This window comes from Scomber japonicus, chromosome 3, assembly GCF_027409825.1.
Source record: "Scomber japonicus isolate fScoJap1 chromosome 3, fScoJap1.pri, whole genome shotgun sequence".
Taxonomy (NCBI): Eukaryota; Metazoa; Chordata; class Actinopteri; order Scombriformes; family Scombridae; genus Scomber; species Scomber japonicus.
Window position 1 is genome coordinate 30752539 of NC_070580.1, and position 15090 is coordinate 30767628.

General features: G+C 38.9%; 1 protein-coding gene across 1 annotated transcript; it reads right to left on the reverse strand.

The window, feature by feature from the left end:
- Positions 1-946: 946 nt before the first annotated feature.
- Positions 947-8782, reverse strand: pdhb (pyruvate dehydrogenase E1 subunit beta). Its single transcript, XM_053316282.1, has 11 exons — positions 8726-8782; positions 8577-8636; positions 6165-6272; positions 5777-5839; positions 5530-5565; positions 4657-4847; positions 4043-4137; positions 3419-3529; positions 2835-2926; positions 2467-2608; positions 947-2296 (listed from the first exon to the last, which is right to left on the reverse strand). Exons 1-11 carry the CDS (start codon positions 8762-8764, stop codon positions 2151-2153), a joined length of 1083 nt encoding a protein of 360 aa, XP_053172257.1. The 5' UTR covers positions 8765-8782; the 3' UTR covers positions 947-2150.
- Between the last annotated feature and the right edge of the window lie 6308 nt (positions 8783-15090).

The window sequence follows — 15090 nt, forward strand, 5'->3', positions numbered from 1 at the left end:
GTTCACTAAAAGCTTCCACTGTTTGTAAGAACTCGGCTGAACTTTTTTTTTTCTTTTCTCTCCTGCTCAGAAAGTTTAATGAAAGTTTGTGAATCAGGAGTCACTGTAAGATACTTTGATTTGTAACGAGAAATTGGTTCATTTAGGAGTTTTGTTTGTATTTTTTTATGTTTTTGCTTTTGGGGAGAAAACTGATGTGTTTTCTGACTGTGCGGATGCAGAACGTCCCTGCTGGTTATTGTAAAAATTTGCTAATAAAAAAAAACAAAAAACTACTTAAAAGCTTTAATTTGTCTTTTCTTTTTTTAATTTGAGCGGTTTTTTCCCCCCAGGCAGTGCTACTTGAATTTCTCCGTAAACGGGTAAATAAACATTACCGTACCGTCCTCTTCCGCTCATCCGGGGTCGGGTCGCGGGGGCAGCAGCCTAAGTACGGAAGCCCAGACTTCCCTCTCCCCAGCCACTTCGTCCAGCTCTTCCCGGGGGGGTCCCGAGGTCGGTGTTCCCAGGCCAGCCGAGATACTTAGTGGGGTAGAATAGTCTCTCCAGCGTGTCCTGGGTCTTCCCCGGGGTCTCCTATCGGTGGGACGTGCCCTGAACACCTCACCAGGGAGGCGTCCGGGAGGCATCCTGATTAGATGCCCGAGCCACCTCACCTGGCTCCTCTCGATGCGGAGGAGCAGCGGGTCTATTCCGAGCTCCCTCCGGATGACTGAGCTTTTCACCCTATCTCTAAGGGAGAGCCCAGCCATCCTACGGAGGAAGCTCATTTCGGCCGCTTGTGCCCGCGATCTTGTTCTTCCGGTCACTTCCCAAAGCTCATGACCATCTGAGCCGAAAGGCGAAGCTCTCGATTTACCAGTCGATCTTCGTCCCTACCCTCACTTCCGGTCATGATGAGCTACATAAACCTTCAGGTGTGGAAAGAATGAAGCGAAGCGGCATGAAGGATCGAAAGGTTTTTATTTCTGTAACAGAGTCATTTACAGCAACAAAAACATCCACAGAGCTGCTGCAGCTACAATAAATATTCCTGACCACACTCCACCACCTCCTCCAGCTGGTTCATCGTTTTTCACTGCTGCTGTCAGAGATGAATTCAGTCAGTCGGAGAACTTACACAAAGTTAAAGACTTGAGTACAGTATTTTATTTATTTTTTTTTAAACTGGTGGTTAGAATTGAGTGGGAGTGTTTTAACAACAAAACTACTGAGTGAGGAGAAAGTTTGAATCAGTCCGTCTAAATTTGAGAGCATATTAAGTGCTTGAGTACTTTAGAGGAATATTAACATGTTTTAATCCCTTTTTGTTTCCATTTGGCAAAATAAAAGTCTTAAGTTTAAAGAGCTTTTCTCATTTAAATTTATCTGATAAATAATTTCAAATATGTTTAATTTTGTTCACTTTATAAAACTGACAACTTTAAAGAAACAGAGATACACCGATACTGATATCAGTCTAATACTCCAACAGCTGCGTCAGGTGTCAGTGACAAAGAGTCAGACTGGTATTTGGATACCGTTATTTAATAAATAACATTTTAGTAAGTTTAAGAAACATTTAATTTAAGCCTGATTTTTGTCTTACATATATAAATGAATGATCCCAGTCTCTTGCACACATTACACGCTTATCAATTAAATACTGGTATCTGATTAGTTCTCGGTACGTCCCGACAAAAGGAAGCTTTAAATCTACACATTTCCTTTGAAGGGTTTAAAAATCAAAATGTACAGTTCAGTGATTATTATTATTACGGCTCAAACCTGCAGACTGATCAAAACGTGACTTATTTTTTTCCCTTGGCTCTCGCAGCAGTTTTGTTATTAGTGAACTTCCAGAGAAGCACAAAGAGCTACAGGATATAGCAACTTTATTTTGAAGGGGAGGAAGTGGACAGAGCAGCCAGAGCGACACACACACAGTCCGGCCGTGTTTGTAACCGACGTGGCAACTCGACCGAACCCCGCGCGTCTACAGCTCTGGGTGCAGATAAACAGTTGTGCGTTTCATGTAACCAACATCTGGTTGGAAACTTTACAATCTGGAGTATTTTTAAAAGGAAAGTTTGGCTGTATTTATTTACACGTGGGTCAGATATTTTACCAGACGACGTTTCTACCGCCTGTGTGTCTTGTGTTTGTGTGTCTCAGACGTTGAGGGTCTTTTTGATAGAGAAGATGATGTCTTTAATCTGCGGCACGCTGTGGTCCTCCAGGATCTTGGCGTACGGCATGGGGATGTCGACGCCCGTCACCCTGGTAACCGGAGCATCCAGGTAGTTAAACGCAGGACCTATGAACACAAACAGGAAGTTGAAAGTTAAAGACATTCCTGAGTAGAGATGTGTGCTGTTATATTGTTTAACTTGATTTGATAAATTGTTAGTTTGAAGTTAATTACTGAGAACTTAAAGAGGATATAAGAATAATCGGATAAGAAAATTAAAATCATTAAATCATTACCTTCCATGATCCTGGCGCAGATCTCAGCTCCGACTCCAAACTGAGGCCAGCCGCCCTCCACTGTCACCAGGTAGTTGGTCTTCATCACGCTGGTCTCAAGGGTCTCCACATCCAAAGGACGGATAGTCCGCAGGTTGATCACCTAACACACACACACACACACACACACACACACACACACACACACACACACACACACACACACACACACACACACACACACACACACACACACACACACACACACACACACACACACACACACACACACACACACACACACACACACAGGAAGTAGTTAACAGGCTGCTGAGCACACATCATCTATGTCAGGTATCAACAGGAGCGACGATCCTTCCTCTCCTCACCTCACACTCGATTCCCTCCTTGGCGAGGACGGCGGCAGCATCCAGGCAATGACCTACGTACCGTGAGTGAGAGACCACGGTGACGCTAGTTCCTGAAAGACACAAGTTGAAGAAGAAGTTGTTATGGGATATTAGTGACACAGACAGCTCAGACTGACAGATATCCAACATTCAGGTCACCTTTATCTCATCACCCCCCCCCCCCCCCCCCATCTCTCCTGAATATCATCATAATCATCTTAATGTTTTATAAATGTTTTTAAGGCAAACTATCAAACATTTTTATATTAAAACACTTAACTAAGGCTGTTGTACCCACAGACTAATAAAATAATGTAGCCACTGTGACGTCACACATCGGTTTGTGGAATTTGAAGCTTTGACTTTGGGATTTTGACCGTTGCCATCTTTGTTTTTTGAAGCCATAAATGATGTGAAATGACCAAATTAGTAAAGAGGGTCTTCTTTAGTTTAACAGTTTAGAGGCCACAGAGAGCTGCACACACATCAGCATCCTGTGTGTGTGTGTGTGTGTGTGTGTGTGTGTGTGTGTGTGTGTGTGTGTGTGTGTGGTTCAGCCTCACCTGGTCTCTCGACCTTGGCCTTGCCGATGGGAATGGTGAAGTCTTTGGAGAGCGTCTCCTCCGACATCTCGAAGGGAACGCCGTACATCAGCTCGTTCTCCAGGAACACCACTGCAACACACAAAGAAACACACACACAACACAACTCAGTGAAAATAGTGACACAGATTTAGACGGAGATGTACTTAATGTCTCTCTCTTTGTTTTGAAAATAAAGCATGTGATGTATATTTGATAAATTATGTATATGACTTCAGTAAGTCTTCCCCCACGCCTGAATCTAAAGCAAAACTCTTTGGTATTAAATGTCTGTTGAGGTGCAGACCCGCTGACGGACTCGCACCAACATCACTGCATCTAAATAGTAATTTAAAGCATCGCAAGACATTTCAAGCTTCTTTCTAAAAAGGAAAAAGAAAATGTTTCTGCAGTTTTGTTCACGGCCAAAATGAAACTCAGCGCTAACCAACGACATCAGTGAGGAGAAGGGAGACCATGACAAGCTTCTCACAGAACTGGACGATACATTTCTGAATACAGGTATTTAGTTTTAACTTTTTTTTTTGGTTTCTAAAACCTTCAGTCTATTGTTGACCTTTGACCTGCTGCAGTGTGGTGTCTCACCGGGGTTGTCGTCTCTGATGGCTGCTTTCAGGAGACCTTTGGCATCTTCTGCGTTCCAGGGACTCACCACCTTCAGACCTGGACAGTGAGCGTACCTGCAGACAAAAAACCACCGTCACAGACTGTTACCTCAACTACTGCTACGAAAGGTGAAGTTTATTTCCTTTATAGAGCTGCAACGATTAGTCAATTAATAGAAAAATTAACTGCCAGCTCTTTTGATAATCAATTAATCATTTTGAGTCATTTTCTAGAATATATTAACATTTGACGAGCATTAATAAGAGAGCTGCAACAATTAGTCAATTAATTGTCGACTATTAAGATAATTGATTAATCATTTTGAGTCATTTTTTAAGACCAGAAAATCTTAAATATTTAATGACATTTTATTATTTAAGACGTATGAATGAGAGAATGATCACTTGTTTCTTAAAAAAAAAAAAGATCAATTGACTAATCTTTGCAGTTCTGGATATTTATGTATAATATATCTAACTAATATAAATGTACTACACTAGTGAGTTGTACTAAAGCTGCTATAAGACGTCTCTGCACACAGTAACAGTAGTATTAGTATTAGCAGTAACAGAGTCAGGTGTAAGTGAACGCACCATGCAGCAAAGCACTGTGAGTGCTGAGCAGCGACGCCCGCCGACGCTCCGTTGGGTCCTCTGAAGACAATGGGAACCGACTGCAGACCGGCTGACATGTAGTAGGTCTTTGCCGCTGAGTTGATGACCTGGTCGATGGCTTGCATGGAGAAGTTAAAGGTCATGAACTCACAGATGGGTCTCAAGCCAGCCTGAAAGGGGAGGGGGGGGGGCAGATTAATTAATATTAGTGACCGCTGCTGGGGGAAAAAAGCTGTGCTCACATAATTATGTAGATTTGAATCCAAAGAGTTTCTAAAGAGTAGCAGGTGTGTAGTCATACAGGCTCATTATCCAAATAAATCTAAATGGATTCTATCAGCTCTTCATCATAAATGTCTCTTAAATGCAGCAATTGAGCTAGCTAATTTATCTACTCCTTTTTTTGTACAGTTTATCTAATTTATTTGGGTCCTAGCTATCTTTGCTGTTTTCTACACTGATGATGCTCATGTTTATTTATTTATTTCTAACTTATTTTAGTATGTTGAATTTTACTTGATTTTATATATTGTTCTATTTTTAGCTACTTAAAATTGTTGTTATTTTTATTTTCCATCTTTTATTACATTAATGTTTTTTTCTTCCCTCTTTCTTTTTTAGTATTTTTTAACATTGCTCTACACTCCTTTAATGTCCCCTTTATAAGAAACTAATGTAATTTATTTTATCGTAAAGCACTTTGAGCTGCAATTATTGTATTAAAAGGTGCTGTACAAATAACGTTTATTGTTATTATTAATTAAGTTCCAAAAAGTCAATTACAGAATACATCCTGTGTTATAATCTCATTGTACTGTTGTTGTATCATGCGGCTGATGAAAAGGGACTCACCATGGCGGCTCCCACTGCAATGCCGGTGAAGCCCATCTGCACGAGAGAGGGAGGGGGAGAGAGACAGAGAGAGAGAGGGCGAGAAGGAGAGATGGAGAGAGAGAGACAGAGAGAAAACGTTAAGCATCAGAGGAAGGTTTCCTGCTTTGATCACACAGCTAACACTGACGGAAAACTCTCAAAGAGCTCATTCAGTTTTACGTACGACAGAGAACATTCATGAAGGGCGAAGGTTAAATCGTCTCACCTCTGAGATCGGAGTGTCGATGATGCGTTTGTCTCCGTACTTCTTCCACAGACCCCTGCTAACCTACACACAGACACACACAAGACATTATAATGAATCCAATTATATAACATCACCGGATCAGACACATGTTGGTTTTTGAGGGGGGAAGATATGCAGCATTTAATTAATTTTCTTCGGGACTAATCAAGTATTTATCTTATGTTTTATCTATTGTCTTAGCTACAGTGTTATCATTACTTACAGAATGATGGAAAAAAAGGAAAAAAGACCCACTCGGCTGATACGACCAAAACACACCAATCACAAACCCATCTAAAAGAAAGCTGAAGTGCTGAAATACACCAAAATGTCTCATCATGAACCTCATCCGCTGTTTTCTACTGACCTTGTAGGCTCCATCGTATTGGGCCACTTCCTCACCCAGCAGGAACACCCGGTCGTCCCTCTCCAGCTCCTCGTCCATCGCCTGAGTCAAAGCATCGCGGACCGTCACCTGAAAAACAACAGCAGCATCATCACAGTCAGTAGAGACCAACGACTGTCACCCAGAGGACAGAGTTCATCCTTTAATCAAACCGGCTCACTCGGACTAAACTATATGTGGGGGAAAAACACTTTCTAATCTAAAGTAATTAAAGCAGTATGTCTCCTAAGATGGTCTACATTATTCACCTCTGTGCTCCTCTTTGCCTTGTTTGGTTTCATTTCCTTTTATTACTTTACTTTATAACACGTACTATAAACAAAGGTTTTTATTATTATTACTACATTATCTGTTTATTATCTTTCAGAAGCCTAACCCTAAACCTCCCCACAAGATAAATATTTGTCTTTTGAGATTTTTACTATTTATTATTTGTACATTTTACTCCTAGATTAAGAAATATGTTGTTTGTGCTGTTTTAATATTTGTATTTGTCATATGTATGTAAATACACTAATTACTCTAAATTGAATCTTTGTACTTGCTACTTGGAGAATAAATCTTTTTAACCCTTACATACTGTTCAGGCTCAAATTGGACTCTTTTTAATATGCATTTATTTATACATTTGAGAGCTGTAAAAACCTCCCATATCCATTTCTTTTAGCCAGACTTTACCTAATGTGACCCTAAATAGACAAAAATGGAAATACAATGCTTTCCCCCCATTTTTGTGTAGCTGATACACTTTTTTATATATGCAAATGTACAAATTTGATTTCAAAAATCAGCATTAAACATGTTGTATTCATCATATTGTATAACATGTTTTTTTCTGGACAATAAAATAGTGATTGTGAATGTCCTTATCTTCAATAAGATTAATCAAACATGTATTAATGACTAATGGGGGAATTTATAAATGTGAATTGGTGTAGAGACTAATTCAATCATAATATTATATTTTGGAAATCTTACATAATCAATGTGCTGCATGTACTAACACTAAATTTATCTGGAAAGTGTTTCTCAACAATGTGAACAGTTAACAAACATCTGGCCAGTGGACTTTGTGTCTGTATTACAAAAGCAACATTATTTTCTAACATCAAAACCTGGAGATGACCTGAATACAGGAGGAACACAGCATCTGTGCTTATAAGGGTTTAATATAATTGTAACTTGAGTATTTCTGCAATTTTAACAGACAAAACAAGACATTAAACTGCATGACCTTGGATGTACTTGGGCGGTGTCTGTTTCTGTATTTTCGTAGTTTTATAGACAAACTGATTGGACCAATAATTTAAAAAATGACCCATAGATTAACTGACCATTAAAATAGCTTGATGTAGATAAAGCATTACAGTTAAAGTACTGCAGTATTATGAGTGATGTAGTATGCAGTATTGCAGTAAAAGTAGTGGTTTGGTCCCTCTAACTGATATATTATTATATATGACATCATTAGATTATTAATAGTGAAGCATCAGTGTTAGAGCAGCATGTTACTGTTGTAGCTGGTGGAGGTGGAGCTAGTTTATACTACTTTATATACAGTTAGCTAGTTTAGTCCAGTGGTTCCCAACATAGGGGTGGGGCCCTTGCAAAGGGATCATCAGATAAATGTGAGGGGTGGTGAGATGATTAATGGGAGAAGAAAGAAGAAAAAACAAAGTTCTGATACACAAATGTTTTCAGCTTTTGGGCTTTTTCTGTAATCTTTGATTTTTGGTGAAATTTGAATATTTATTTAAATGAAACAATGTGATAAGTTTAGAGGGGGGGGGGGGGGGGGGGGGGGGGGAATCACAATTTGGTGGAGCTGTTAACAACTCATAGACATCTGAAATATAACCCTGACTACACACTGCTTTTTGTAAGTAGTCCACTGGTTTCATCTCTATCAATGTGCTGTATTTTAAAAGCTTGTTATATTATCCACTGTGTCAAATCTTCATCTGAAAAGTCACTAAAACTGTCAAATACATGTAGTGGAGTAGAAAGTACAATATGTCCCTCTGAGATGTCGTCGAGTGGAGGTATAAAGTTGAATCAAATGGAAATATTAAAGTACAGTACAAATACTTTAAACTTGTACTGTCCTGCAGGAGGAAAGTCACCAGTTCATCAAACACCAATGATGTTGACATGATGTGACAGAAGAGCAGCTCAATGACTTGAGAAACCACAGCAGCTAACCTTTTAAACCTTAAAGAAGCAGGTAACCCATAGCCCGACATGGTAACTACTAAACATGGCTGCTGTGCTTTGTTATTACAAGATTAAAACAACAATAAAACCATAAAGTGGAGTGTTTAGCTGCGGCTAGGTTAAGCTGCTAGTTGCTAGCTGCTAGCTGCTAACACTGACCTGCACAGCGGCCGGGACACTCCTGTGAAACTCCCTCCTCCCGAGGGTTGACACAGCACTCTGGGGGAAAAAACAGATAGATAACATTACTGACATTATCCATTAACAAAAGAAAAGTGGTGGTGCAAAGGAATAACTCGATTTCGTACCTTTCCGGAGCGGATAATACACCTAAGGGACGCGGCCATCTTCACCCTGTCCTCTGCCTGAGATGTAAGAAACAGCCGTTGAGTATGTCAGGAGGTTTCAGCCAATCAGTGCTGCAATAGCTACACGTTTGTCTATACATGTCATCACGTAGAGCCAATCACGGTAGAGCATTTGAGAGGGAGGCGGGACAAACTTCCAGAGTGGAGGAGAGTAGTCCAAGGGCACTGCAGCTGTATGGAAGACAAACACTGACAAAAAATACTGCCAAGAGGAAAAATAGATTCATTATTCAGATTAATAAACCAGTTACAATTATCTAGAAAAGGAGGCTAATAAAACCTCAAACTCTGCCCGCATTTAAAAATGTGATAATTTTAAAAATGGTTTATAAATAGTTTTTGATTAATTTGTTGTTAAAGCTGCAGTTGGTAACTTTGAGGAGAGAGAGGACTTAGCATCAAATTTGAAGAGGTACAACTTTCACATCCCTCCCCCTCCCTCTCCGCTGCACTCCTGCCCTGCCTCCAAAGTCTCTCCCCCAGAGGGGGCTGACGTGCACGCAACGCGATGGCACGCGACCACGTGCACACAGTGGTTGTTGCTGCGTCATTACTTTCTTTACACTCCTAAAGCTGCTCTCGGAGATATGAGTTTGACCGAGCTGAGGAGGAAGGGGGAGGGGCCTGTGTGCGTGAGCAGTGGTTGACAGCTGTCAGACACTCCGTCAGACACAATCTTGGCTCTGATTGGTTCTTTTTGTCTGGTCGCGGTGGATTGTGGCAATTTGCAGTAGGAGCAGTAGGCGGGACTAAATGAGCCTGTTTTTGTTTTTTGTTTTTTTTACAGATTACTAGTTTCATGTAATGCTGTCTTTACATAGTGACAGTCAGAACAAATATGACAAAAAGTTACTTTTATAAGACTTACCAACTGCAGCTTTAATGTGTACACTTCCTGTGAAAAGATTCAATATTCAAGGAAGCTTTATTGTCATTGCCACAGCATGTGCTAGACATGTGTATTCAAGTTATCATGTTTATTATTCTATTGATGTTTTTATCTGCACTGGGGTCACTGATTGAGAATCAGAATTTCATTCTCTTGTGTATGCAAAGGCACAGTGAAAATGACAATAAACTTGAACTTGAACTTGACATGGAGGGAAAACGAAATACCTTTTACACTACACTCCCACCTAAAAACATATAGAAACATATAAGAAACATATAAGACATATTACACTACATTACTTTTTTTAAAGGACATATTAAAAGTGCATACTATATACAGTAAGCTGGATCTTTATGTAAATCTGCAATATATAAATGTGCAATATGCAGAAGTTTCTGAGATTATATGTAAATAATTACAGCTCTGCTTTAGAGAAAGATACGAATATGATACAATAAAAGAACAGCAAATAAACACATTTTAAAAATTAGACAATTTGTAAAAAAAATTATTGGCTACTACTAGTAGTCAGTGGAGATTGTGGAGGATTATAAATATCTGGGAACATTCTTCGACATTCTTCAAACTTGCTGAGGTTTTCTTCTAACAGAAAGGAAATCCTAAAGTGCCATCAGAGACAGTAGCTACTCAGGGAGTTGAAATCATTTGGGATCAACAAGGACATTCTCACCACATTCTACTATTCTGTCACCTGCTGGCTCCACTCATCACCCTGCAAAACAAGAGCCGCCTGCTGAATGCGGTTAAGTTATGCTCAAAGGTATGCTCAGACTGTAAAATCAGCACGCAGGATTCTACAGGACCCCTCCCATATTCTGTTTCCTGAGTTTGAGTGACTCCCCTCAGGACGCAGACTTCACTGTCCAGGCTGCAGGACACAGAGGAGGAAGGCATATTTTCTATCTCATGTCTTAATTTTTAGTCAGAATGATGAAATAATAAGTCAAACTTGCTCAGTGTATCTCATATAGTTCTCACACAACCAGGAGGTTTATTAATAGCACAAATTATTGCCTTAAGGTAATCAACATAACTCTTCTTATGTGCTCTTTCATCACACCGGCGGCCCGGGGGCATCCACGTTCAGAGCTCCTGACTGCTGTCACCACTCCTTTTATTTTCTATGTTGACAGATTGTTTGTCACTCTGCCTCTTTCCCTCTTCTCCCTCTCTTCTTTATTTCTCCTTTTTCCCTCTCTTCTTTATTTCTCCTTTCTCCCTGAACCCCAGCTGGTCAATTCAGATGGCCGCCCACCTAGAGCCTGTTTTTTCCAGTTAAAGGGAAGTTTTTCCTTTGCTGCTGTCAAAAGTGATGCTGTTGTGGGAATTTTGCATCTCTATAAATTATATTAAAGAGTACGGTTTAGACCAGCTCTGTGTGAAAAGTGCCTTGAGCTGACTTTTGTTGTGATTTGGTTCTATATAAATAAAGATTGATTGATTGATTGATTGATTGATTGATTGACATTACACATGGTAAGGCATTCAGACATATACTGTAATAATCAATGGGGGAAGTTGTTCACATATCAAACGTTAATACACATTTTCAGTCGAATAGTTATAACAGTATCTGCAGGGGTCTACATCGTTATATAAAAAAGTGCAATATGTACAGCAGCCTTGTAAAAGAGAAGTAAGTAAACACTGGACATCAGACGAGGAGCTGCTCATAAAACAGTGGAAACCTGAATCCAGAGGACAAAATGACATAAAGACCACTAGATTATAATCATCAGGCTATTTTAAACATCACCACCTCTATGCTTTGATCTTACTAGATACAAGTGACCTGATTTCTGTATTATTTTTCAGTGTGATAGTCCATAAAATGTGTGTCAGACTGTAGCCCACATTACATTTGAATATATATTTATTAAGCTTTAGCAGCAATTGTTTAGTTATTTGCATTTGAAAATGTTCAAATACAGCAGATTTTAAAATATTTAGACATTTATTTTGTATCTCGGCTCATCAGTATTCATTGACGCTGCTCCATCCTGCTCACTCAGAAATACTAACATATAATCTCTAATACTATACTGGATCAGTGCAACCAATCACATCATGAGTGACAGAGATCATTATTAATTGATCCTTTCATACAGACCTTTTTAGATTTTAAACTGAGATTTCAGCTCTAATAAACTGACAGCTGAGTCACAGTGTTATAACAGAAGGACATGTAGGGTAACTGTAGATTGTCCTGAGTAACAAACTAATATCAAACCAGGATTCACATTCACAGACAGTAATCCTTTGTGAGTTAATGTGGTTTGATAAACTCTGTGACACAGACTGGAGACAGAGGAAAACCACAGAGAGAGTCAGAGTTTCCCACATGTCAGGTTTAACAAACACTAATCCTAATTTCTGGATTACCTCCAAGGAGTCTGGATTTTGTTGACTTGCATGGGAATGATTGGTTGGAGTAGATTGGCATGGACTGATAATTTAATTTTGTGTTAGTTATTACTTTGTTTTTATTCTGTAAGACTTGAAGACCTTTCATGACCAGCAGTAGTCTTTCTTTTATATCACCCACTGTTTGTTTGTTCTCTTGTTTATGGATTAAAAAAAACCCCAACATAATAAATCTTTGTACAGGACAAATCTCATTAGTTCGATAAGAAATCATTAGGTGGATTAAATCTGGTGCACTTTTATTCGATTATGAGACTCATTTTTTCTTTTCTTTGCACAGATTAAACGATTCTGGATTATACAATTAAGTAATTAATAGGAATGAATAAACTGAATGTTTAACAATTATTTCTAAATGTCATACATTCATAAATACATATGATTGATGCTTTTGGTCTCCTGACAAACGAGTTTAACCATATGGCTTTTACCCTGTAGGTATTAAACACGTCACCTTAGATATAACACAATGCCATTTGGAGATGTTCCCACTACTCCTCCTTTAACACTTAAAGTATTTCTGGTTCGGTTACATTCAAACATTAGTCAATTCCCACTTTGCATATAACCACGTACAAGTATTTCTGTGCACTCTGTACTTACTACATTGTTTGAAACAGAAATTCAGCCAAAAAACTCACACAACTGGTTTGTACGTCTGCAATTTGCCGACAGTTCAAAATGTCAAATCCAGTCGCTATGTGTTTGTTGTAAAGAAGAGTCTTCTCAACAGCAAGTGCATCATGGGAAATCAGATCCAGCAGTGCTTAAAGCTAAATATACTTTGCCACTGTAGTGATTTTTTAATGCTGTTTAAAGATGCAGTAAGAAGACAATACTCAAAAATATTATAGAAAACGTTGCTTTTGCCACCTGTGGACAGAACTACAGGATTCTCTGCTGTATGCATTCATATTTATTTATTTTAATGTACAGCTGACATAATAATTAGTTGATTTATTGATTAGCCAATCCACAGAAGAAACTATTAATTGTTTAAGTAAAGGAAAAATGCCAACTTGTACAGGTTCCAGCTTCTCAAAGGTTTTCTTGGTCTTCCACGACAGTAAACTGAATATCTTTAAGTTTTGGTTTTAGACTGTTGGTCGGACAAATCGAGACATTTAAAGACGTCGCTTTGATCTTTGAGAAATTATGATGGCCATTTTTTCCTCTAGTTTCTGAAATATTATTGACCAAGCAGTTAATTGTTTTAAGACAATCATATAGATTTATTCATTAGTTGCAGACAGTCTGTTTATAAGAGAAAGTTTAACAAACGTTGGCCTTTAAATTCACAATACAAATAATCTTAATTGATTGATGATTAATACGTTTAAATGTTGTTTTTCTAACCCTAACTCTGTGCTGAATACACGTGACTCAGTCAATTAGGAAAGATCAAATATTTTTGTCATCAGTCAGTCTCACAGGACACGCACACAGAGAGGGGGGGGCAGAGAGAGAGAGAGAGAGAGAGAGACAGAGAGAGAGAGAGAGAGAGAGAGAGACAGAGAGAGAGAGAGAGAGAGAGAGACAGAGAGAGAGAGAGAGAGAGAGAGAGAGAGAGAGAGGAAGAGAGAGAGACAGAGAGAGAGGGAGCAGATTCCTCCACACCCAGAGATAACAACAACACAAATCTTTGCAAGAGGTGCAGAATCATCAATAACGAGCTTCATCTCCTGAGGGTAAGACATGGTCTCGTTCTTTTATTCTTCTTTCTGTGATACATCTGATGTGTTCTTCACACAGCAGGAAAGTTTGAAACAGAGCTTGTAAGAGAGAAAGCACATGTTAAATTGTGAGTTTGGTCAGTCAGCAGCAAACACTGCAGACACAAAGCAAAGTTAGTGAAGTGAGCACAGAAATAAGGAAACACTTCAAATAACTCTTTAAAGGTGAACCAGTCTGACAGATTGAGTTTGATTTCCTGGTCATGGGGAAAACTTATCTCTCTGGAAATGTTTCTACAATTCACTCAAATTAATTAGAACAAGTCTTAACCACAGTCAATGTTATAGTCAACTATATGGCATCTGCTGTGTGAAAGTAATGCTCCTCTTCATCCTCCTTGCTCTTTGACTGAATACTTGTTCTTTGATCTTTACTGTTAGGTGCTATCAATTTAATGTTTTACAAGCAAAATGTTTAAAATGTTGTGCTGTATAATGTACATAAGGCTTAATCATGTACATTGAATGTTTGTATTGAATGATGTATACCTCTGTAGTTTAACTTTAGAGATTTGTAAACATACTGTGATTTTTGCAATTTTAAAGAGCAAGGTTTTGCATCTGGTTTTAATATGTATGAACAACAGCAAAGTACAGCTGGTCGACTCCAATTGGTGCTTAAGAGACACATTTTTGCATAACCCTTAACACTGCCTGAGGGAAGAGCACATAACCTAAAACACTGTTCCAGAGCAGTTGCTCGTCTTTCTTATCTGTGCCTCACAAGTCACCAAACTTCATGAAAAATCAGAAATAAATCACCAGAGTATCATCACCGCTTTGGGTGAGAGCTAAATGTAGTATTTTTATTATTTTATGTGTCACATATAGTTGTTAAAGGGGACATAGCATGCATATTTCCAGGTCTATAATTAATATGAATTATCTATAGAGCTATTTGTATTGTCTGACTATCTCTGCAGCTACGTACAGTATTCCATATGCTCTATATGTGGGGGGTGGGGAGTGGCTTGGATAATTATTTAGAGCACAGTAGTTGCCTGACGTACAGGTACAGTATATAAATGACAGGTATATAAGACACAGGTGTTTGTGATGACGCAGAGGATTCTCTGAAGAGCGCCCCTGAAGTAGAGAGCTATAGTCGCTTCATTTAAATAACAATGGTTGTAATATAACCATTGTTATTTAAATGGTTTTTCGTGGGCTTGCGTGACGAGCAGACATCAGTTTGTTGGTAGAAGTAGAAAAAAACATTGTAAAGGAAGCATTCA

What these genes read in the sequence shown, in the direction of transcription:
- pdhb (XM_053316282.1), bottom strand. Translation starts at nt 8,764, where the DNA reads ATGGCCGCGTCCCTTAGGTGTATTATCCGCTCCGGAAAG. An exon ending in AATACGATGGAGCCTACAAG is followed by an intron (nt 5,840 to 6,164) that starts GTCAGTAGAAAA and finishes GTCTGTGTGTAG; the next exon opens with GTTAGCAGGGGTCTGTGGAA. An exon ending in TTGCAGTGGGAGCCGCCATG is followed by an intron (nt 4,848 to 5,529) that starts GTGAGTCCCTTT and finishes CTCCCCTTTCAG; the next exon opens with GCTGGCTTGAGACCCATCTG.